This window comes from Rhinatrema bivittatum, chromosome 3 (assembly GCF_901001135.1).
Source record: "Rhinatrema bivittatum chromosome 3, aRhiBiv1.1, whole genome shotgun sequence".
Lineage (NCBI taxonomy): Eukaryota > Metazoa > Chordata > Amphibia > Gymnophiona > Rhinatrematidae > Rhinatrema > Rhinatrema bivittatum.
In genome coordinates, this window is record NC_042617.1 from 20,178,537 (window position 1) to 20,204,794 (window position 26,258).

Below are 26,258 nucleotides of genomic sequence, written 5' to 3' on the forward strand. Positions count from 1 at the left end.
TGCAAGCTTGCTGTGCTTCAAGGAGGATTATAGGTTTTAACAAGGCTTTACAATAAAAAAAAGATGTTTCATTGCTCCCTGGAATTGCTATTTTATATAGTTCTAGGAATACAACTTGTGATTTTGTTTGTTAATATGCAGCCACTGTCTTCAAAGCAAAACTAACTTGCAAGGGCCAAACTGTTGTAGAGTGTGCTGGGACAGGCTGCTGCTTATTTAACCTCTGATAATGGCAGAGGCCATTAAAGTACGGGCATGTTTTTGCTAACTGGACTGAATGATATTTTTAGAAAAGGGTAATGCAGCCTGTCAGCACAAAGCTGGTTACCCACCACCAGATCAGATCCGCAGTAGTCTGCTGCACTCCAGGGATAATGCTCCAGTTTCAGAGAGATTGTTATGGGTTGCAGAACACTGCGCTGTAAAGCGATCTCCTGCATCCACCCATATGTTACATCCTTGTGTTGTCTGCATCCAAGAAACAGAGCATGTGGCTGTTAAGATGTTGCTTTTAAGAGGCAGAACGGAAGGTAGAACCCCAAGCCTGACTTCATAATTCTCTAATACCTGAGGTCCATCCTTTCGTAGTTTCGTTTCTTCCAACACTCCTTCAGCTAGAACAAATGGGCTCCAACTTATAAAAAAAAAACCTTAGAAGGTAATTTTCGTAGGAGTTGCACATGTAAATGTAATATACTCATGTAGCAATTTTCAAAAGCCCATTTACATGCGTAAAGTGCATTTATATGTGTAAAACCCAGTTTTAAGTGTGTAAATCCTTTTCAAAATTACCCCCATAGGGTTGGAAGTATGCTGTCAACAAATAATCTGATCCTTCCCTATGAAAACAAATTGCTCCTATACAGCCTGTGAATGTAGGGACGTTGAATCTGCACCTGCGATTCTTGTGCTATGAGAACATCTCTTGGTAGGATCATTATTTCATGTTGGGGCACTTTTATATATTTTTATAAGTTTATTTTTATAAGTTTCTAAAAGCAACATCAAGTCAGTGCTTGAAAAGAGAAACAATACTAAGGACACATATACAACCATAAAAGGAAAAAAAAAGAAAGAAAGAAATCTTGGTATACACTTTAATCCACCACTACTGGGGGATCCAACCACAGAGGGATAGGTACATGAGGCAAGAGGTCCATTAACAAAATGAACATTGCCATTCTAGCAACAATTTACTCAAGGAGTAGAGAATACCTGCATATGAGATTCTTGTTCTATAAAAACGTCTCTTGGTATAATTATTATTTCATATCCGGGCACTTTTAAATGGAATAGAAAAATATAACCGGCACAAAAATACAGGGAATGCAGACCAATGATTATACCAAGAGTTGCTTTCAAAGCACAAGAATCACAGGTGCAGATTCAGCATCCCATATAGGATGGTATTGTAAATTCACAGGCTGTATAAGACCAATTTCCTTCTATAGAGAAGGGTCAGATTATTTGTTTACTAATGTAATGCATGCCATGAGAATCCACCGAGTCAAAATCTTTGTAAGGCCAAAACTTCTCCTTCATCCCCAAAACCCATTATTGCGTCCCATTTTCGAACAGGGTTTAACATGCTTTTTTGCAGTAACCTTGCTCTCAGCGATGCTATGGCTCCACCGGTTGGGCTGAGGAAAGGGGTCCCTACTACTGTAAACCAGACTTGATGGCAGAATCCCTGCCAAGCTCCTCATCCAGGAGGAAGCGGGGGTGGGGGGAGGGGGTAATAATATCTGGGTTTCACAATACTTCTCAGTTCAGCTGCTCCCTTTCCAAGGAGAAGCCTCACAAACATTTTCAAACCTGCTATGTGAATCTCGTGAAGATTAGCGTAGCTGGGCCTGGCAATTAAAAAAAAAACCCAAAACCGTGCTTGAAAAATAGTGTGGTCACGTGAGGTGGACCCACTCGCATGTGCAAGACTTTTGGTCAAATGTTTTTGGCCAAATTTTCCGGTTGATGGGATTTGAGTTTTCTATCCCTTCTGAACTGGCTTTGCTGGGATTCTATCCCACTGGCTGGCAAGATGAAGCGGCTCATGAAGCAAATGCTATTGCCGTCCAGATTTACAATGGCTCAATACTGGACACATCTACTTTGCATACGTGGTGATCGCGGCCGTTTGATATTGCCCGAACTGAAAGACTGGAACACTCTCTTAAAGGTACATACAAGACCTGTGAGTCCATTTCGGGTAAAGTTTGGTCCCATAATTTGGTAGCAATAAGGGGTCATAGATCCGAAACTTACTTTCTGATATAGTGGCAATGTTAGGCCGTTACATCCGTGCTGGTTTATCTGCTTCCATTACGTACGCCTACCGGTAAACCAGAACTGGGAGTCCATGCATGTGTAAGGAACCCTTGGTTTCCTTACCCGAAGGAGTGACCTAATCATTCTGGGGAGGAAGAGAAATTTTAGTGAGCAGCGGCTGGGGCTGGGCTCTCCCCCATGCGGGAGAAGGAGATGGTGGGCGCCTGCACCTTTATAACCCCCCCTGCCACCATCTTAGGGTGTGGATTCTCAGTTCATGTTTTCCTGAGCTGCCCTGCTGGGACCTGCCCTGTCTATGTAGTCCCCTCTTTTGATTCTTTTCCCAGGGAAAAATGAGGACTCTGAGGGTCTTCCTCCCAGTGGCCTGGAACAGAGTGCCTTCGTCTTACTTTGCTCTAGAGTTCGGAGACATTTTTTTGTCACTGGAGAAGGAAGTTTCTCCACCCTTCCTTTCTCTGTTTTGGTTCCCCTTTTTCATTAAGGGATTATTTTTTTTGTCTGCGTCTTTACTGATTGAGAACCCTAGGGTTTAGGGCTCAGAATTTTTGTTATCTAGGGGAAGAGACACCTAGAAGGACCTGAGGAGAAGCAGTGCCATCGCAGAGGAATGGAGAGAAGGAGTTAAAAAGGTATCACTCAAGCGTATTTTTTAACTGACTCAAGTGTGCTACACTTGGGAGGAGAGCGTCAACTTGGTGCTGCAGTGCCAGGAAGACATCTGAGAAGTAAGTTAAGTAATCGGGATTATTCTTCTAACCATTACACAATGGGAAGAATCTATTAGACATTGGAGAAGTTGGGAGAAGGTTTCTACTTTCTTTACTCTGATTAATCAGAAAGGTGAAGGAGATAAATTGGCTTTCTCAATTTAAGATTTTCACCAGAAGAGTAAGGTGATGAATTTATTAAATTTTCAATAGTGTTCCTCAATTGGATTTAACATCAAAGACCTGTTAAGAACTTTTCATTCATCTTTGACAACTTCTCTGTAAAATTAAGTTGGAAACCACTCAGCTTCCATAGTGATTTGTTGGACTGCTATAGGCTTTGGAGATTATCAGTGCTGTTTACAGAGAGATGAAGGGTTGCAGGCAGTATGATAATTAACAATGCAGAAGGGCCTAGAAGTGAAGTTCTCCCCTCCCACATACGGATTCCTGAACACTCAGATTTATTTGAGCACCCTGGAGAACCTTGCAACTAGGTTCTTCACTTAGACGGTAACTCTCAAAGGGTTGCACGGCCGCACATTCACCCATGTTTGTCAGGGCACACCCAGGGACGCAGTGATTTCATAACTTGTGTGCAGGTTCTACATTAGCCTGGCTGTGCGCGCGTGTGCCAAAATGTAAGTGGGTGCACGCAAATGCCGCTTCTACCGCGTAAATCAGGGGATTTTAAAAGAGGCGCTCGCCAACACCATTCCAGTTTTACCAGTTCATCCCCAGTTCGCCCAGTCAAGTGACAGGTCCTCCAAAGCCCCTTCACTCCCCACAGTTATCCCCAACCCTTAAAACCCCACAGATCCACCTATGTATCTTTATTTTATAACCCACACGGCCTCCATAGCAGAAGTAAAGTTACACGGCAGGGGGCCCTGGGCACACGCCAGAGAGAACAGCTCAGGTTCACGCCCTGAAATGCCCGTGCCCCTCCAAGGCCAAGTCCACGCCCTGCCCCTTTGTGAAAACTTCTGAGATGTGCGCGCTGCGCCATTTACACGCATATCCGGGCGGCTTTTAAAATCCGCTCGGTGCAAGCGAGCCAGACATATTCGCACATCCCCTAATTAATGCTCGCATCGGGCTTTTGATATTCAGCTTTCAAAGGGGGCGCACGTTGACCTGTGTGCATTGGTGCACGCCCAGGGGAGCGGCGGTTTTCTAACGTTATAAAATAGCCTGGGCGCACACACACGTGCCCCCAGTTTTAAGTCTGTGCACGCCCAGCCTCGCATATTCGGCTTCTGTCTCGTAAGTCGGGGAATGTTTATAATGGGCACGCGCCCACACCATGACCAGTTTCACCAGTTCCTCCACCATTTCCCCCAGTGTAGAGCTATCTCCTCCAAACCAGCCCTTCCCTCCTGGTTTAATAGCGTGCACTCCCCGCAGTTACCCCAGATCCTTTAAACCCCTCAGGGAGAGCTGTTTTTTTTAAACTTGCACATCTTCCATAACAGAAGTAAAGTTTCGTGGCACTGGGAGTTGGGCACATGCCCAGGCCCATAAGTTTTTCCATGCACATCTCTTGGCCACACCCCAGATGCCCCACACCCTGCCCGGGCCACGCTCAGACCACGCCCCTTTCTGAATCCGAGTGAGAGGTGCGCAACTGGGAGATTTGAAAATTAGCTCAGCGCGCTTAAGCCTGACCTGTGCCCGCATCCCCTAACTGATCCATGCATCCACTGAGTGATGCGTGCACCAGGCTTTTCAAAATTCATCTTTTAGATTGTAAGCCTTTGGGTCCGTTGTCCGGCTTTTCCCACCAAAGGATTGCACCTGCAGTACAGTGAAGCCAGGACTGGCTTTGCCTGTTCCTTCCTTCTGACAGGGAGCCAGGTGGCAACCCTTGTTATATAGGGTCTTCTTTTCCCACTGAACTGTAGTGCTACCCAGCCAACTTAAAATGCTTTACCAAGTTTTTTCCCCTTCTTATTCCTATTAATATGGCACACAGTTCCCTTTTCTTAAATGGATAAAGATATTCATCAACACAGTATCCTGCAGCAATGGCCCTCAGAGTGAGGGGAGGGAGGCAGATATATGGAGTTTACATATATATATATAGAGAGAGAGAGAGAGAGAGAAGAAGAAAAATAGGCATACGTATCCCACAATGCGGTGTGATCAGGGTGCAACTCATGTCGGGGGTCAGCCATTTAAGGACGACCTGGGCAGATAGTGAAACTGCACTTGGGAGTGAGGTTCATGCACCACGGGGAAGATTCCACCTTATTCTCTGCACAGTCCCTTAGGGAAACCATTTTTTTTTTTTTTTTACAACATTGCGTGTTGTTTTCCGATGTTCAAATTGCACTAAAACTCCGCCTTCATTCCTTCTTTTGGCGGGCTAACCGGGAATATGCCTCAGCCTTTCTGCCAGATGACGGGCTGCCGCTAGCTGCCAGTCGGCCGGATGGGTCTCCATGTGGCGCCGCCTGCGCGGTCCTTTGGGATAAGGCTTAACCGTGCCACAGCAAGGCCGGGCATCGCTTCCCGAGAAGAAACCGAGACAATTTTCGCCCTTTAAACGCAAACGCTGCCGGGAGTACCCGGGCTCGCCGCATCAAAACCGCAAAGGCGATAAACGGCCGACGTTCACGCTGCCCGATTCCCTTAAACCCCCTCCGCCTGGGAAGTGCGTTGTTTTTTTTTTTTTTACTTCTAGCTAGGGCTGACCTCGGAACAACGTGGCAGCGGCCAGCCCGGCACAGCGCGCGCTTTCAACGGCGCACTCCACCGGGCTCTTGCGCTGGTGAATCCTTGCCGCGCTGGCCCCTGGCGCTGCCGGACCCGAGGAGCAAAAAAGCAGTCTCGGAGTTTCAGCCGGCAAGGTGTTCTCCGCTCGTCGGGACTGGAGAAGATTTTACCACAAAGGACGTCTGGCATTATTAACAGGGGGTGGCTCATTCTCAGGAGGTCGGTGCCACTGGGTGCGCTGATCAGTCCTGGGACCCGCCTGCAGCGGTTCAGACGTGCAGACGAACAGCAGCGTGGGGTTTAATATACGATTACCGCTGGCAGGTTTCCCTGCCACAAATTTGATTCTCTGGAACTTGAAGTTGAGCTAATAACTACGTGTGTATGTGGGGGTGTTGGTATGATCTTTAGAAAGCTTAATTGTGAAGAGTGATTTGCCAAGACCCATGCTTCATGCTGTTCAAGGAACTCTGTTATCACATTAAGCTCTGAGAATATGCCAAGTTTTTTCAGGCAGCAATTAAACTTTGCATTGTCTTCTGACACAAAGGCCATTATCTGAATTGTGTCTATGATTTAAGCTGTCTCTTGATCAATGTCTGTGAGGTAACACTGCTAATGAAAAAAAAAAAAGTTCACTGTTATTAGTAGTGTTTGCACCTTTCGGCTTGGGCTGAAATATTAATTCAGCATTTTGAATGTCAGGTCTGGGTCACGCTAGATCACATCCCAGGGAATCGGACGTGCCTTATGCTAGAGTTTCTCAACTGCAGTCCATGAGGACCACAAACAGGGCTGGTTTTCAAGGTAACCTTGCTCTGCACAGTAGCCTTGCTTTTATCTGATGATCTTAAGGTGGCCAAACAGGTGAACAGGGCGATGGCAGAAGCCAGAGAGATGCTTGGTTACACAGGGAGAGGAATGGTCAGCAGAAAAAGGGAGGTGATATTGCCCCTGTATAGGTCCTTGGTGAGACCTCACTTGCAATACTGTGTACAATGCTGGAGACCTCACCTTCTAAAGGATATAAACAGGATGGAGTCAGTCCAGAGAGAGGCTACTAACATGGTCAGTGGTCTTCATTCTAAAGTATATGGGGACAGACTTAAACATGTAGACCTTAAAGGAATGATGAGATAGGGGAGATATGATAGAGACATTTAAATAGCTCCAAGGTTCGCACGCAGAGAAGGCAAGAGTCTTTGCAAGGAATGGAGGCATTTTTAGAACAAGGGGTCATGGGATGAGGATGAAAGGGGGCATATGAGCTGATTGCAGAGTAAAAAAATCAATATGACTGTGCGAGCAATGACCCCTTATTCTGGCTGTTTGTTGCGTTTAAAGCTATAACATCTGGCTTATGTGTGTTTTATATTTTTTAATTCATTTTTATTTTAATTTATTGGTTTTATTTTATTTCTTAAGTTTAAATCTATAATTTTACCATGTTAGTTATAATTTTTGTGTAATTTAATTTTATTATGTAGCAAATAACATGTTTTATATTGATTAATTTTCAAAATTTGTTTTATTGTAATATTATATAGGTTTTTATATAATTGTGTACACTGTTAAGATTGTTTCAGATTGATGGTATTTAAAATGAATAAATAAATAAATAGACTCAGGAGTAATGCTGGGAAATATTTCTTTACAGAGAGGGTGGTGGATGCATGGAGCAGCCTCCCCGTGAACGTAGCGGAGACAAGGACAGTATCTGAATTCAAGAAAGCATGGGACAAACACAGAAGAACTCTGAGCAAGTTGAAGGCATTATAAAGCTGAATAGTTGATGTTGATGGCCAGACTAAATAGGCCATAATGGTAATTTTCTACCATCTTGTTTCTCTGTTTCTAGACAGACCATATATATATATATATATATATATGATGGATATTCATTGTAGATACCCTGTTAATGGCCCTTGCTGAGAACCCCTGCATTATGTGCTACAGCTTTGCTTCCCAACCCCAGTACTGCAAGCACCCCCTAACAATCTTGCTTTTCAAAATATTCATAATGAATACGCATGAGAAAGATTGCAGGCCTGATTGCGCAAATCTATTTCAAGCTCATTAATTGCATCTACCCAGAAAACCGGGATGGTTAGGTTGTGCCTCCAGCTGTGGTGCACTAAGGGGGGGTGCGGGAGTGAGGGGGGGGGGTGACTGCCGGGAAGTCGGCGGCTGTGAGGAGAACTCATCCCGCTCATGGCAGAAGAGGGAGGCCTCCAGGCCATGGGAGGTGTAAGCACTGGGCGGCCACCTAGAGCGCTACAGGTCTGGAGCCGGCAACTGCTTGACCTTTTCTTCTTCCCACCTCTGCGGCCCGGAACAGGAAGTGGTGGGTTGGCACGGGCGGGAAAAAGGAAAGGTCATGCGGTCGGCCCCCGAAGCAGATCAGAGCATGTCCTGGGTCGCAGCAACAGCGCTGCCCCCTCCTCCCCGCTGCAAGTGCAGGAAGCAGAGCCACACCAGCCACCTTCGTGGCCTCAAGACAAAGGAAGTGTCCCCGTCTGTCCCGGGGGCTGAAGGAGGAAGCTGCTGCTGTACTTCTGATGGGGAGTGGGGTAAGAAATGAGAGAGAGAGTGTGTTTGTGCCTGTGTGTGTGTGTCTGTCTGGGAGAGTGTGGGTAGGTCTGTGCCTGTGTGTATGGGAGTGAGGGAGGGTGCAGGTTTGTGTGTGAGATAGGGAGCATGTGTGAAGGAGAGGGGAACTGGAGATCATGGGGGGTTGGGGAGGAGGGATGGAGAAGAGACCCGGGGGGGTGGGGAGGGAGACGGAGAAGTGCTGGGGGTCTGTGTGTGAAAAGAAAGTATCCATCCTGGGTGGCAAATACTTTAGGTAGGCCACTGGTCTCCAGCACAGGGGTGGGAAACACTGCCCGACAGGACAGCAGGATCCAGGGATGGGCAAGAAGGGTTAACTGCCCCCTCATCAGCGTGCCGGAGGCTAGGGATGCTGCGCCGCCCTTTTGAGCCGGTCTGCGTGGGCGCGAGCACGTGAGCCCGAGAGGGAAGGAGCCCTTGCTCGGGGGGGGGGGGCCGCCCCAGGGGGGGGTCCCACACCATCCGTTCTGCCAGTGCCCAGTGAATGCCGTGCCGCTCTTTAGCTGTGGTGAGGGATATCTCGTGTCCAGCAGCGCGTGCTCGGACCAGGGCATTAATAAAAGGAGGGCGCAAGTCATCCCGTTGCATGCTGCGTGACCTTGATCCCTAGAATAACTCCGTTGAGTAGAGCGGTGACCGTGAGTGCACCCTGTACCTCACTCCAGCACTTCGTGGCTTTCTCTGACCTAAACCTGCAGAAAAGCTTCTCCCTCCCTTTCTTCTGCATTAAATATTTAAGTACAAGTAGAGCCGAAAGGCTTCACTGGCTCTTTAAGTGAGCATTCAGTTAAAGGGCCTTCCTGGACCATGTTTTGCCGTCCTTAATCATCATCCTCAGTGGATATTTAGGGGGGGGGCAATATTGAAAAGATTTTGCAGGAGTAAACACACGCGTATCCACACAAAAATGGGCTTTCAGTATTGCCTATTGCCCCAGCCCTGTCTTTCACAGCCTGCCTGCTTTTTACGCTCCTGAAGACAGCGATGGGGACAGATGCACGACGGGTGGGTGGGGGTTCATTTTGAAATCTCAGCCGGTCTAAGTGGGCTTGTACTTGCTTCAGCCCACTTCCCCTTGAAAAATCAGCTTGTACCTGCAGGCCCGCAAGCTCCCCAAATGCTTTCCTTATGGCTTCTTATTTTCTATCAAATATGGAACAGCTGCTTTCAAGACACAGTTAACGAGATGCCATATCAGTCTCTGAGAAAAGTGCATCCTTCCAGAGGGGCCAAGGGGGGGAACAGCACCCATCATCTTCCCCTCCTTCCCCCCTTCCCCTCTCCTCTTACCTCAAGTATGTGCTTTCTTCCTAAAATGTAAGATATTACTTCAGCCATAATCACAAACACAGCAACCACAGCCTCTCTCTCTCTCTCTCTCTGTCACACAAACACAGTATGAGGCTTATCCAACCAGAGTCTCTCTCATACACAGACTCACTCAAACACACATTCCCTCTCTCACACACATATGAACGTTCCACATGCTTCTCTCCGTTTCACACATACAGACCGGTCCTGTTCAATATCTTTGTTAGCGACATTGCGGATGGGATAGAAGGTAAGGCTTGTCTATTTGTGGATGACACTAAGATCTGCAACAGAGTGGACACGCCGGAAGAAGTGGGGAGAATGAGACGGGATTTAAGGAAACTGGAAGAGTGGTCGAAGATATGGCAGCTGAGACTCAACGCCAATAAGTGCAGAGTCATGCATATGGGGTGTGGAAATCCGGAAGAACTGTATTCGATGGGGGGAGAAGGGCTGATGTGCACGGAGCAGGAGAGAGACCTGGGGGTGATAGTGTCTAATGATCTGAAGTTGGCAAAACAATGTGACAAGACGATAGCTAAAGCCAGAAGAATGCTGGACTGCATAGAGAGAGGAATATCGAGTAAGAAAAGGCATGTGATTATCCCCTTGTACAGGTCCTTGGTGAGGCCTCACCTGGAGTACTGTGTTTAGTTCTGGAGACCATATCTCCAAAGGGACAAAGACAGGATGGAGGTGGTCCAGAGAAGGGCGACCAAAAAGGTGGATGGTCTTCATCGAATGACTTATCAGGAGAGATTGAAGAATCTAAATATGTACACCCTGGAGGAAAGGAGGAGCAGAGGTGATATGATACAGACTTTCAGATACTTGAAAGTTTTTAATGATCCAAAGACAACGACAAACCTTTTCCGTAGCAAAAAAAATCAGCAGAACCAGGGGTCACGATTTAAAACTCCAGGGAGAAAGACTCAGAAACAATGTCAGAAAGTATTTCTTCACGGAGAGGGTGGTGGATGCCTGGAAAGCCCTTCCAGAGGAAGTGGTGAAGACCAAAACTGTGAAGGATTTCAAAGAGGCGTGGGATAAACACTGTGGATCCATAAAGAGGATTGAATGAAGTGAAGAGGCATGGGGGTGGCTTGCAGGAATGACGGCTACTACCTGGAGATTAATATCCTAATTCAATAAACATACACACAGTTAATGCGACTCCAACATTGCTCTATGCTTCAACGGCAAGAGGAAATGTGAAAAGAAAAAAGGATTTGCATCCACAAAAAAGCAGGGGAGTAGCTTGCTTGATACGGCGGTTACTACCCCAAACCAAATAAGCCTGATACTTCACTTTCAATGATATCCAGCATAGCTCTCTGCTTCAACGGCAGGGGAATGATGAAAAGATCTCTGCTTCAACGGCAGGGGGAATGTTGAAAAGAGGATTTATATTCGGACAACAACCAACAAGGACTGAGTTGCACAGGCTGGATAAACATGCGTGTGAGTAGCTTGCTATGACGGCGGTTACTACCCCTAAACAATTAGCTAGATACTTCACTTAGATGCAACTCCAGCACTGCTAACTACATTGATGGTGGGGGTGGAAGGGAAATAGATCGATGGCAGGGGTGGAAGGGAAATAGAACAAAAAAAGTTACTTACAAGGGACAAGAGTAACAGATAAGTATGGGGGGGGAAAAAAAGTGAAAGCTTGCTGGGCCGACTGGATGGACCGTTTGGTCTTCTTCTGCCATCATTTCTATGTTTCTATGTTTCTATATGTTTCTCTCCCCCCCTTCATTGACATCCTCCACCTTCCAAAACTGCCCTCCAAGCTCGGATTATGGCGAGGGAAGGGAGGAGTGGGGTAGAGCAAACATTACAATGCATACACCCCCCCACCTCCCCCAATCCAAAATATCAGGCCATTGAACATAAAAAGGGCAATACAGTGCCAATGTCAGGCATCAAAAATTACAGCCAGAACTTAAAAAAAATACATCTGGAGAGAGCAATTTGGAAATTTGCTGCGGGGTTTGCAGTCCAAGCTTATTGAGTCTCATTGACACACTCAACGCATGCACAAAGTACCCATGGGGTATTCTTTTTACACCAGCATTGAAACAAGTGCAAAAGTGCAGACTGTAAAATACCCACAGAGATGGAAAATGCAATTTCCATGCATACTAACTTTACCTCCCTTGACCTAACTCTGCCCTGCATATATCACTTTGATTATTGTCCTTAAAATGAGTAACAGCTTTCCAAAGTCACTTAATCAGATCTTTAAAAGGAAAACAACATCTATTTTTACTTTTATTTTTCATTCCTTATCGTTCTTGTTTTCTTTCCTCTCATCTGCTAGCTCATCCTCTTTTCTCTATCATTTTTTTTCAGTTTTACATTTCTCTTCTGATTCTACTCCTTTCTCCAGCTCTCTCTCCAGCTGATACTGTTTCCCTTCCTTGTCAATTTTCCCCGTCTGTCTTTGCCTTTCTTCCACCCATCATCACTTCACAACTCTAATCCTGTTGCTTTTCGTACATTGTTTTATTCACATCTGTCTATTTCCTATCTCACATAAGAACATAGGGCTTGCCATACTGGTCAGACCAAAGGTCCATCAAGCCCAGCATCCTGTTTCCAACAGTGGCCAATCCAGGCTACAAGTACCTGGCAGAATCCCAAAAGGTCAATAGATTCCAAGTTGCTCATCGCAGGGATAAAAAGTGGATTTCTACAAGCCACTTTAATAATGGTTTATAGACTTTTCTTCCAGGAACCTGTCCAAACCTTTTATAAATCCAGCTAAACTATCAGCTTTTACCACATTCTCTGGCAATGAATTCCAGACTTTAATTAAGCATTGAATAAAAAAATATTTTCTCTTATTTTACTTAAATGTATTATCTAATAACTTCATTGGGGCAGATTTTAAATGCCCTGCGAGCATAAATCCGGCCAGATTTAAGTGTGCAGGGCCCTCGCGCACCGGCGCGCCTATTTTGCATAGGCCGCCGGCGCGTGCAGAGCCCCGGGACGCGAGTAGGTCCCGGTGCTTCGTAAAAGGGGCGGGGAGGGGGCGTGTTGGGGGCATTCCCGAAATGATGCGACGTTTCGGGGGCGTGACGCGGCATTTCGGGGGCGGGCCCAGGGGCGTGGTCGAGGCCTCCGGACCAGTCCCCGGGTTGGGTGATGGCGCGCCAGCAGCCCGCTGGCGCGCGCAGATTTACGTCTGCTTTTAGCAGGCCTAAATCTGCCAACAAAGGTGTTTAGATAGGGCCAGGGGGGTGGGTTAGGTAGGGGAAGGGAGGGAAAGGTGTGGGGAGGGCGAAGGAAAGTTCCCTCCAAGGCCGCTTCGAAATCGGAGTGGCCTCGGAGGGAACAGGCAGCGCACGCTGGGCTCGGCGTGCGCAGGTTGCACAAATGTGCACCCCCTTGCGCGCACCGACCCCGGATTTTATAAGATACGCACGGCTATGCGTGTATCTTATAAAATCCAGCGTACTTTTGTTTGCGCCTGGTGCACGAACAAAAGTATGCGATCGTGCAAATTTTTAAAATCTACCCCATTGTGTGTCCCCTGGTCTTTGTACTTTTTGAAACAGTAAACAATTGATTCACATTTACCCGTTCCACTCCGCTCAGTATTTTATAGACCTCTATCATATCTCCCCTTTCAAGCTCTTTTCCAAGCTTCTTTAGCCTTTCCTTATAGGGAACTCGTACCATCCCGTTTATCATTTTGGTTTTCATTCCCTGTCGCTTTTCTAATTCTGCTATAACTTTTTTGAGATGTGGTAACCAGAACTTCATACAATACTCAAGGTGAGGTTGCACCATGGAGCAAAACAGAGCCACTATGATATTCTCCTTTTTATTCTCTATTTCTTTCCTAATAATTCCTAATCTATTTGCTTTCATGGGCTCCACCACACACTAAGCAGAGAATTTCAATGTATTATCCACAATGATGATAATACTTTTCGTGGGTTGCATTGGCTTGCATTCTGTAGCTACAATTTGGGTTGCTCTTCCCTAGATGTATCACTTTGCACTTATCCACATGAAATGGTAGATATTGATAATATTTGGATGCTCCATCTCACATTCTTGCTAGGTCCACTTGCAATGTCTCACAATCCTTTTGCGATTTAAGAACATAAGAACATAAGAAATTGCCATGCTGGGTCAGACCAAGGGTCCATCAACACCAGCATCCTGTTTCCAACAGTGGCCAATCCAAGTCACAAGTACCTGGCAATTACCCAAACACTAAGAAGATCCCATGCTACTGATGCAATTAATAGCAGTGGCTATTTCCTAAGGGGTAGATTTTTAAAAACTGTGCTGGATTTTATAAGATACGCGCGTAGCCGCGCGTATCTTATAAAATCCAGCGTACTTTTATTTGCGCCTGCTGCGCAAACAAAAGTACGCGATTGCACAGTTTTTAAAAATCTACCCCTTAGGAAATAGCCACTGCTATTAATTGCATCAGTAGCATGGGATCTTCTTAGTGTTTGGGTAATTGCCAGGTACTTGTGACTTGGATTGGCCACTGTTGGAAACAGGATGCTGGTGTTGATGGTGTTGATGGACGCGTAGCCGTGCGTATCTTATAAAATCCTGGATCGGCGCGCGCAAGGCTGCCAATTTTGGGCAGCCGGTGCGCGCCGAGCCGCGCAGCCTGCCTCCGTTCCCTCCGAGGCCGCTCCGAAATCGGAGCGGCCTCGGAGGGAACTCTCTTTTGCCCTCCCCTCACCTTCCCCTCCCTTCCTCTACCTAACCCACCCCCCCGGCCCTATCTAAACCCCCCCTACCTTTATCCATGGATTTACGCCCCCCGGAGGGAGACGTAAATCCACGCGCGCCAGCAGGCTGCTGGCGTACCGAGACCCGACACGGGGGTGGTTCCGGAGGGCACGGCCACGCCCCAGGAACACCTCCGGGCCGGCGCCACGCCCCGGACCCACCCCCAAACTCCGGGCCACGCCCCCGAACGCGGCGTCACTCGGCGATGCCCCCGACACGCTCCCGACATGCCCCCGACATGCCCCTTTTCAGAAACCCTGGGACTTACGCAAGTCCTGGGGTTCTGCGCGCGCCGGCGGCCTATGGAAAATAGGCGCGCCGGCGCGCAAGGCCCTGCTTGCGTAAATCCAGGCGGATTTACGCGAGCAGGGCTTTTAAAATCCGCCCGTAAGTAAACTTGATTAATAGCAGGTAATGGACTTCTCCTCCAAGAACTTATCCAAACCTTTTTTGAACCCAGCCTCACTAACTACACTAACCACATCGTCTGGCAACAAATTCCAGAGCTTTATTGAGCATTGAGTGAAAAATAATTTTCTCAGATTAGTCTTAAATGTGCTACTTGCTAACTTCATGGAATGCCCCCTAGTCCTTCTATTATTCGAAAGTGTAAGTAACCGATTCACATCTACTCGTTCAAGACCTTGCATGATCTTAAAGACCTCTATCATATCCCCCCTCAGCCATCTCTTCTCCAAGCTGAACAGCCCTAACCTCTTCAGCCTTTCCTCATAGGGGAGCTGTTCCATCCTCCTTATCATTTTGGTTGCCCTTCTCTGTACCTTTTCCATCGCAACTATATCTTGTTTGAGATGCGGCGACCAGAATTGTACACAGTATTCAAGGTGTGGTCTCACCATGGAGCGATATAGAGGCATTATGACATTTTCCGTTCTATTAACCATTCCCTTCCTAATAATTCCTACATTCTATTTGCTTTTTTGACTGCTGCAGCACACTGAGCTGACGATTTTAAAGTATTATCCACTATGATGCCTAGATCTTTTTCCTGGATGGTAGCTCCTAATATGGAACCTAACATCGTGTAACTACAGGAAGGGTTATTTTTCCTTATATGCAACACCTTGCACTTGTCCACATTAAATTTCATCTGCCATTTGGATGCCCAATCTTCCAGTCTTGCAAGGTCCTCCTGTAATGTATCACAATCTGCTTGTGATTTAACTACTCTGAATGATTTTGTATCATCTGCAAATTTGATAACCTCACTTGTCATATCCCTTTCCAGATCATTTATAAATATATTGAAAAGTACTGGCCCAAGTACAGATCCCTGAGGCACTCCACTGTTTACCCTTTTCCACTGAGAAAACTGACCATTTAATCCTACTCTCTGTTTCCTGTCTTTTAACCAGTTTGTAATCCACGAAAGGACATCGCCTCCTATCCCATGACTTTTTAGTTTTCTTAGAAGCCTCTCATGAGGGACTTTGTCAAATGCGTTCTGAAAATCCAAATACACTACATCTATCGGTTCACCTTTATCCGCATGTTTATTAACCCCTTCAAAAAAATGAAGCAGATTTGTTAGGCAAGACTTCCCTTGGGTAAATCCATGCTGACTGTGTTCCATTAAATCATGTCTTTCTATATGCTCTAAGATTTTGATCTTGAGAATAGTTTCCACTATTTTTCCCGGCACTGAAGTCAGGCTCACTGGTCTATAGTTACCTGGATTGCCCTTGGAGCCTTTTTTAAATGTTGGGGTTACATTGGCTATCTTTGAGAAATTTTTTATCTTTAGCAAATTTGACCACCTGACTTGTTGTTCCAATTTTCAGGTCATTCATAAATATGTTAAAAAGCAGTGGTCCCAGATCAGATCCCTGGGGCACTCCACTATTCACCTCTCTCCATTGAGAAAATTGGCCATTTAACCCTGTTATGTCTTTTTTATCTTTTAACCAGTTCTCAATCCACAATGGAACATTTTTAAATTTATTTACATTTATTTATTTTTATATTCCAATTTTTGCACTTTTTCAGCACTTCAAAGTGGATTACATTCAGGTACTGAAGATATTTGCTTACTATCCCATGACTTTTAATTTCCTCAAGAGCCTCCTATGAGGTACTTTGTCAAATATTTTCTGAATATCCAGATATACTATGTCAGCTGGCTCACCTTTATCTATATATTAATTTATGCCTTCAACAATGTAGCAGATTGGTGAGGCAAGACTTTCTTTGGCTAAATCCATGTAGGCATGTCCCATTAAACTTATATGTTCAGTAATTTTGTCCTTTAGAATCGTATCCCGGTACTAATGTTAGGCTCACTGGTCTGTAGTTTCCTGGATCACCCCAGGAACCCATTTTAAAAACCAGCCTTACATTGGCCACCTTCAATCTTCAGGTATCGTATCTGATTTTAATGCTAGTCTACAGATTACTAACAGTTGGTCTGCAATTTAATTTTTCACTTTTTCATCACTCTGGTGTGTATATCATCTGATCCAGTCTTCAGTTTGCCAATTTGCCCTATTCCAGGTTCACTGAGTTGTGTTTCAGTTCCTCTGAATCATCATCTTTAAATATTACTTCTGACTTGGGTATCTGCCTTACATCTTCCTCAGTAGAGACCGAAACAAAGAATTAATTTCATCTCTCTGCCATGAGTGCTCTGGCAGTAGCCAATCTGGGTCACAGGGACCTAGCAGGATCCCAAAGAACAGATCCATTCTTTATTTTATTCTTCTGTCATTGCGTCCCAGCCTTCCTTCTCCAGTTCCTCATTCCTATCCAGCCTTCTTTCCCTTTCCCTTTTCCCAAAGCTGGGTCTCTCCCCCTTTCTCTTTAGCCTCCCAACCTTCCATCCCTGTCTCCCTTGTGCCCCATCTTCCCCTCACTATGCCCCCTCTTTTTCTCTCTTATCCTTTCCTTCCCCATGCTTTCCTCCTTCCCCCTTTCCTGTACCCTCATATCTCCCTCTCTCTCCCCTCCCCTATGCATTTCTCTTCTCCTTCCTTTGTACCTGTTACATAGCAACATAATAATGGCAGAAAAAGACCAAACTGGTCCATCCAGTCTGCCCTGCAAGCTTCCCAAGGTGCAGGTTACCCCCAAGCTTTTTTATTTATTCCCATCCTCTAGCCTTAGGGATCCACAGTGTTTATCCCATGCCCCCTTTGAAATCCTTCACAGTTTCCTTCCCTTCCCTTTGTCCCTCTCTGTGTCTTTGTTTTCACACCTCCCATGCCCTTCCATGTGTCTGTTTATTCCCTCCTTCCTCATATCATATCTGTGTGTCTCTCATCCCTCCTTCTCCATTCCTTCCTTTCTGCTTGCCTCTCTCACCTGTGGCTCACCTCAGTGGCTCTACCAGTACCGCACACAGTGAGGGGTCAGGACTGGGCCCTCTCACACTGGAGACCTGCGTAGGAGCAGGAGCTGTTGCAGAAGGCTGCGCTGGCCCCATCTCTTCTCCCCCATGGCTTCCAATCACAGCAAAGAGAAAGGATACAGGGGAAGGACCATAGGAGAGACAGCACAGCCGAGAATCCGTGTGTGAGGTGCCAGTCTTGCTCTGCCTCCCTCCCTATACTCCTTAAACCAGGAAACCTGCTGGGAAGCGGAGGAGGCATGGGATACAGTGAGCCTGCTGCATTAACCAGACTTTTTATGACTGGGCTCATTGTGAACTGGGTGGGAGTTTGGGATGTTTGGCGGAAGTGCAGGATAGGGCCCACAAAAGCAGGAGTCTCCCTCAAACCGTGGGAGACTTCAAAACTCCAATGTCATAAATATTTTAGAGTTTGCTCATTGATATCTTCCAAGTGAAGGCTCAAGATTCAACTGTCCATTCCTGAACCCTTCCAAGAACAAGGACCAGGCCCTGATGATATTGCTAAGACAAGTCAGAAAACAACATTAAGATTCCTCTGAGGGACCCTGCATATTACACTCTTAATCAAAGCAGGTTGCTGTACTATTTGGCATAGATTTGGCAGGAGTACTGAGAGATAATACAACCATATACCGAAGGCCTTGATGCCTACCTGAAAAGAACTGAATGTGAAGGCATAAGGAACAAAGCTTTACAGTGGATGATGATAAAGAATTAACAGATTTAAAAAAGACAACAGAGAAATTAAATCACCATAATTCATTTGCAGAGGAAATTTAAAGGATATTCCCCCTCCTCCTTAGCATCTAATCTCACACTATTATTACTGAAATTAGTGAGTAATCTACATTCGCATTTACCTGTAAATCAGAACTTCATCAGCAGAGCAGTTATACTGTAGTTGATACATTTTAACCTTTGGAGCTGCTTTGCTCACGGACCATTTGACCAATGCTGAGGTAGTGGTCACCTCTGACACCACAACAGCCCTCTCTGGTGGACCCTTTGCCTCTCCTCTGTTCATCTTGCTTGAGCTGGTGATGTCAGAAAGCCTTGATTTGGGTGGAGCCACTCGGCCTGTGCCATTGCTGAGATGGGGAAGCTGGATGATGGATAATTCGACTGTTGCTGTTGACTCTCCAGCAGCGTTGGCTGCAATGCATGTAAACGTGCCATAATCCTTCGAAGCTGTGATGAGAATATCCAAGGTACCATTATCGTAGACCGCTGTCCTTGAGGAATTTCCAATTAGTCGATCATCCGGAGCCACCCAGTGTATGACAGGGGTGGGGTCCCCAATGGCTTTACACTTCAAGGATGCAGTTTGTCCTTCTAGCACCAGCAACTTGTGGGTGTGTTGTGTTATCAGAGGTGGTTCACAGATAAATTCCTCCTCTCGGACATACCAGAAATACCTTCCTTTTAAACTAGGAGGTGATGCACATGTTTCCATGTCATCTTCTCTCTCAAGCCTTCTCAACCACAAAAGCTCGCAATTACAGTGCAGTGGGTTACCTCCAATGCTTAGAGACAGAGGTGGGGAAAATGGAGTTGATGCTGTAGGTACTGATATCTGGGATCTTGCAAATATGGGATCTGGAGGGAGTTTTTGAAGCCTATTAGAGGTTAAATCCAATCGGGCCAGTTTATGAAGTTCTGTAAATGTTCCCTCTGTGATATAATAAATTAAATTGTGGTCCAAACTAAGCTGGTGCAAGTTTACCATCTTTCTTACAGCATCCCATGGGATGCTCCTGAGATTATTATAAGAGAGGTCCAAGTCTTCCAAGGTCTGTAGAAAATCCTCAAAAGCTTCATCAGAGATGCTACTCAGTTGGTTGTTATTGATGATCAAATGCTGAAGGGAAATCAAGCCCCTCAAAATATCATCTCCAAGACTAGATAGCCTGTTACTGTCTAAGTGCAAAGACCGCAGACTCTCAAGGTCAATAAATGAAAAGGGCTGGATGTAACTAATGGTGTTCCTAGACAAAGTAAGGTCAACTAGGCCAGTCATGTTGGCAAAATCCTGCCTGCTGATGGTAATGATAAAATTCCCCCCAAGTCGAAGTTCCACTGTCCTTCGATCTATGTCAGCAGGTACAAAAAGGAGGCCCTTGGAAGGACACAAAGTGCCAAGTGACTCAGATAAGTTTTGGCAGACACAGTATTTTGGACATGCGTTGACCATTACTGCCATTCCAAACACCAGGACTCCGCAGAGCAATTTTTCCATTGTAAATCAAGCAACGGTACCTGTAAGAAAACAAAAGACCCGTGTTACAAACGATGACTTGTTTTACGGTTTCATTCTATTTCTTTTTATTGTTGTTGTTTTTTAACTTTTTTTTTTCAATTTCTTTAAATTACTTGAAATGAGCCTCCAGGAACACAGTGACACATTTGTGAAAGAGGAACGAGCAAAGAAGCAAAGTAAGAGAGTGCCTTCAGGAGAGGCGGCAAGGGAAGAAAATGACAATTTTATGCATTTCAGAGCTAGTACATTTCCAGCAGAATGACAGGGCTGTTGTGGAGCAGAGCTGTGAATAGAAAAATGCAATAGCATAAGAATACTTATTAGTATGGAGAAAAGAATATTATCTGGCTGCACTTGGGATATGAAGTGCAGTTCTGGGTGCCCAGTCTCAAAAAAGATATCCAAATGTTAAAAAGGCTACAGAAATGTCACTTAAACCACATTTTGTACCTATATCAAAAGACTAAGGAAGTCATTTTCAAAGGAGTTATGTACGTAAATCTTTTTGAAAATTATCTCCTTAATTTAGTATTGCCGGAAAGGCCTGACGGAGGGCAATGAAGAGAGAGAGAGAAAAATGGAAAGCAGCTTGGATTGATGACATCAACAGAAGGTAAAAATCTGGAGACATGGGGGGAAAATAAAGAGCAAAGCTGAGCTCAGACAGAACCAGCGTTCCATAGTTGGCGACCTTCTTTTTGAAAATGGCAATCAATAATGATAATGAGGATGAAATTTGTATCAGTGAAATCCAGAGGTATATTGTGGGTGATCTGTGTTACCCCCAGGAGCATCAAATAAAGCAAAAGGACATCCTTTACCATAAAAGCTAAATAACATTTCATCACCCCTTCACTGGATAATCTTGTTAACTCAAAGACCAGCACACTTATGAAGCACTCTGCCAGTGGAGGTTATCATGGCTAACAATGAACGACAAAATCCAAAAAAAGGGAGACTATGAGGAAAATTCAACAGCCCCAATGTAAATCCAAACCCACCGCTTGTTTATTTAAAAAATATAAGGTGCATCAACTCATACAGCAAATTGATAAGTCCATCAGTGTGTAGAGATACGCTCAACAGTATAATGATTAGATGATGGGTAAGTTCAACATAATTGAGTCTGCCTCCGGTCTGGCAGAATGCAAGTTAGGTTAGGTAGCGAATGAGTCCAACATAGTGAAGTCCCCGACAAGGCCATGTTTCGCCGGGTGGCTTCTTCAGGAGAGACGCACAGCTGTAGAGGAAACAAAATAGGCTGCATGACTTGATGCACGTTATAATTTTGAAATAAACAAACAGTGGTTTGGCCTGTTGGATTCTCCTCACGCTCTCCCTTTTTCACCTTACAGTGTGAGATTTGCTTACTATCCACCCTTTGGGTTTTTGCTAACACCAAATGATGCCAACAAATTACTGGACATGTTTTTTTTGAGGAGTAAGCGGTTACTATTGGTATGGACATGGAATTACATTTTGAGGGATTGATACTGGGTGGGGGCAGAGCGGGTGTAATTAACCAGTTAACTTTGTTCGGATATTCGGCTGTACATAGCCAGTTAAGAGGGCTTCTGGAGAGACATTTAGATTCAGGACAGCCATTTGTGTGAGTGAAGTTTTCCACCCAAATTTAACTGGTTAACTCTGAATATTGAACTAACTGGGTAAATCTGAAAAGCCCACCTGGGCACACCCCTTACCCAGCACCTTTCTTAACTCACTAAGGGGCCTATTTATTAACGATTGTTGAAACTGTGCATTAACATGCCTTAATGATCTCCCCCACCCCTCCATAAATGCAGGGCTTACTAAAAGGTTTCAAATCCATAGTGAATCCTGCATTCATGTTGATAACATGAGTTGCCGTGGCAGAGTACACATTTGCATGTGATGCAGCTCATTAATATTTTCCTTGCATTGCCCAGAGTTTATTCAGCGATATTGATAATGCTCACTAATGCAGTTTTAATTCAGTTTGTCACTCAACATGCTTTGCTGTATTTTCATGGGTTAGTAAATAGGCCCCTGAATTTGTGCACACACCTGTCGACGGTTAGCGAGTGGATAGTTTTAACTGTTTAGATTTAAGTGTTTAAAAGCAAATTATAGCTGTGTAAACCTTTTAAACGTCGGCCTCTGAGGAAATATTCAGATTCCAGAATATAAACTGAGTGTTGATTTTGGGATCAGGAAGGAAGATTTTCATGGTGTGTCAGAATTGGCTGCCATTGCTCACAGTGCTTTGTTTCTTTTTTGCCTTCATCTGGGTGGCCCCATGGAGATAACAGTCAAGCCATCTAATGAAGGTTGAACTCACTGGGCCTATCTTCTTTCAACTGTTAACGTATAACAAGTTCATTTCAGCGTGTTTGCTTTCAGATAGCTAGCAAGAGAACCTTCAAAATAGGAACGAAGGTCCTTGTGATGTAGATTAACCATAGAGCTCCAAGTTCAGCACTAACCCTGGCAGGGAGGTGCATTACAAGTATATGTCATTGCCATTTGAGCTGATGGTTAGAGATGTCTGAACTTACAAAAAAAGTTTGCAAACTCGATAAATCCATAAGAAATTATCGAGCTTGTCAGATTAATCTAGGGAACCTTTTTTGGAACAGAATCCTATGCAAGTCCCTCAAATTGGTGAATCTACATCAGAGTTTGAGCAAGTGTGCTCGGATTGAGGGGGGTCCACGGCAGGCAGATTCGGTGCAGACTGCTGCAAATCTTGCAGCGAATCTGCTGAAAGTTTGCTTGGATTTGCTAGGGAAATTTTGATGAACCTGGAGAATATATACTGAACGTTCTGTTGGACTTGAAGCAGACCCACATTTCCCTGGTTTGGGGTGGACCTTACATTTTCTACATGCCTCTGCTTAATGGTCATGCTGCAGACCTTCGTAAAGCTGGGAGAGAGAAATCAAACGTGAGGGAATCGTGCAAACTGCCACTTGAAAGCCTGCAAGATCGAGGAGATCTGGGGGGGAGAAGAGTGAGATGTCATCATGTCTCATGGCGATGAACTCTAGAGTTAATAGGGCCTTAATGAGGGAGGAAACAGGAAAACTGTTCACGGGTTTGCAAACTACAGTAGGGGCAGGGCCTTTATCTTCCAAAAAGGCTCCGATTCTAAACAAAACCTGCTGTGTGGTTTTGAGTCTTTCATAGGAGTTAAAAAAAGACGCTCACGTATCTCCTCTTTGCAAATATCTTTGAGCTTACCCACAGAGTTTAATACCAGGAAATAAACAATTCTGTGCCAGATGTTTTAAATATCGGGTTAAAATAATGCACACAGCCTGATTTTGAGCCCCCATTTTAAAAAGTGCACTAATTAGTTAATCCTAATTAATGTAACGGTTGAACATATGTGGTAGCATTAGTATTTGTAATTCCACACAGCCTGCCCGGTTGCCCGCATTTCAGTCTGCAGCTTTCTTCCTCCCCCTGGCCTTACCAGCTTCCTCTGTGTCCACCCTAAGCAGCAGGTCTGAATTCTCTTGTTTTGGTTGCTCCTACCTCTGCCAGTGGATGGTCCCAGGCATCTGCCACCCTCTCAATAAAGAAGCATTTCCTCTGAGCCTTCCTACTTCACAATGTAATCCCTTATTCCTTAAGCTTCTGTTTTCTCTGGAAAACACAATAATGTAGATTTTGAAATGGGCACGTGCGCCCGTACCTCGCCGTGCACAAAAATAACTTACGCATGTAGGTTATGAAATGCTCTCCATGCATGTCTGGAGCTGTACACACATACATATGTGCACCACTTTGCTACTGCTCCTTGTTAGGGGCAGGAGTCCATCGCAGGAGAGAGAGCACCTTTATAAGGCTCAGTCTGATACTCCATATATGGACCATTGAAAGGAGGCGCTTTGATATGGGGTGAGTTTTCGGGAGGTGGGTTGGGGTTTGGGGGGTGCTGTTACAGACACATTCAAAGGTTGATTTGTACAATGCAGCTAGCAGAGACTGCAGGGTACAAATCATCTCCTTTTCAGCACTTATAAGGTCAAATATTCTTTATATGAGGTCAGTTTTACAATGGATATCTCTGAATGTGTCTGTAATACCACTCCCCTAACCCCAACCCACCTCCCGAAAACTCACCCTGAATCAAAGTGCCCCCTTACAATGGTCCATATATTGAGTGTCAGGCTGAGCCTTATAAAGGTTCTCTCTCTCTCTCAAATATATATATTTGAATATTTCTATCATATTCCCCTTGTCCTTCAGTGATATTTTATTTATTTATTTATACGCTTTTATATACCGAAGTTTAGCTAGAGGCCTTCACTCCGGTTTACAGGTAGAACAACGAATTACAATTGAGAAAACGGCTGGTAAAACAACATAACTGGAATAACAAAGGGAAGAGAAGGTTAAAACAGTGGATGCAACATGGCTATATCTAACAGCTTATATAGCTGTTAGATATAACCACGTTGCCAATCGGCTCCATATTTGTTGGGCAGGTTGATCGAGTTCTGGGTTTTACCCCCAATCTCCAGCCTCATGTAGCCATCTCTGGTGCATCTCACCCGGCCTCCCATAGCCCTCTCTGACTAAACGCAGTCCACAGTGGGCACAGCAGGGATATGGAAAGAGAACATGCACACGAGTGACCGTAGTGCTCCTGCCATGGCCTCTGCTTGGCAGCACACGCGTTGGCTTTCAGGAGCTACCACTGCAGATGCACGGCAGCAACACACAGTCGCGTCCCTTTAACGTCGTGGCTGGTGTCTGCTGTCACTGCCTGCCAGGCAAGCCCATTTTTGGAGCCCTGCCTGGGGCAACGATAGTGAGAATACTTAGACGCATTAGATATTCTAATTTCATTCACAACATTAAAGGGGAGGTGGGGAAGAGAACATCCCAGGGAATGGAAATTATTAAGGCGTTAGAGGAGTTCGAGAAAACATTCCTTAGGCAAAGGATAACATAGATTTAGTAGTCACAGATAAATTCTTTGTAGCACACAGAATACCGAGCTTGGGGGATAAATCAGAGCCCTTGAACCTTCCTATCATTGTTGAGGAAATCATGAAGACCATCAGAAATTTGTACCTGTTGGATGCACTGGGCTGGATTGGTCTTGGTGCTGAATATGATAAGACACTAATTAGCCATGTTAAATAAGCTGAATTAATCTCTCAAACGAAGAAGAGCTCCCAAGTCTTCTAACGTAGCTATGATAACAGTGAACCCCTAAAACGGCAGAGATCTCTTGTCCCTGGAGAAGAGATCTCTGCCTCTGTTAAACCAGGGATTGAAAATTCTAGCTAAACGTTTGGCAGCTATATTACAGACAGTTGCCCCTTTCCTGATTCACAAAGAACGAACTGGATTTCTCCTACATAAGCATTCTGTGGTGAATGCTCGTTAATGGATGATGCCAATCCACGAGACGAGGCAGGGGGATGGTGGGCCAATGCTGGTGTGTTTGGATGCAGAAAAGACAGGGATTTGATAAGGTTTTCTGGTAATACGTTTTGAGACCTGGAGAAATTTGATGTTAACAGGTGGTTTCTTGAGGTGAATAAAGCTATTCTATCATAATCCTAGGGCCATGGTTCTCGCTAACAATTTGAGATTGAGATCTTTTGACCTGGGGGAAGGGAACCAGACAGGGTGGCCTATCCCCATTGTCCCCTCTCCTCTCTATGCTCACACTGGAGCCGCTTTTCAGAAAATTGAGAGGTGTGCTCAAATATCAAGGCATCCATAGTGGTAAGGAAGACATAGGGAAGGTACCTTTTAAAGCGACGTGCGGGCACACGCGTGCATGCGTTCATCGGCCTGCGACAAGGGACGGAGCTATTTTATTACATAGCCGAGTCTACGTGTGCATATTATAACGTAGCCTGGCCAGAAGCACAAGTGCACCTGATTTTAAGTGGATGTGCACCTGTGTGCGCAAAAGCCGCTTCTACCGCGTAAATGGGAAATTTTTAAAGGGACGCGCCCTGACGCCATTGTTTGTTTTATCAGTTCCTTCCCAGTTCACCCAGTTAACAGTTAGGTCCTCCAAATCTCCCTGATTTGATAGTTTGAGAGTTGGAGTCCCAGACCCTTTCCACCCCTCGGATAAGGCGCATTAGATGTTTTTTTTTAAACAAAACGTTCACGCCATCCATAGCAGAAGTAAATCTTGGCAGCAGGGGACCTCGGTGCGCATCAGATCACATTCGCATTTACGCTCATTTTTCTAGTTTAAGTATCGATA

The 26,258-nt window shown here is 45.2% G+C and overlaps 1 protein-coding gene across 1 annotated transcript in view; it reads right to left on the reverse strand.

The window, feature by feature from the left end:
• The window catches only part of LRFN2 (leucine rich repeat and fibronectin type III domain containing 2), a 144,149-nt gene extending 124,138 nt beyond the window's left edge, over window positions 1–20,011 (reverse strand). Inside the window, 1 exon segment of the mRNA XM_029592934.1 lies at window positions 18,636–20,011. Within this exon segment, the coding sequence (XP_029448794.1) occupies window positions 18,636–20,011 (1,376 nt within the window).
• Window positions 20,012–26,258: the final 6,247 nt, after the last annotated feature.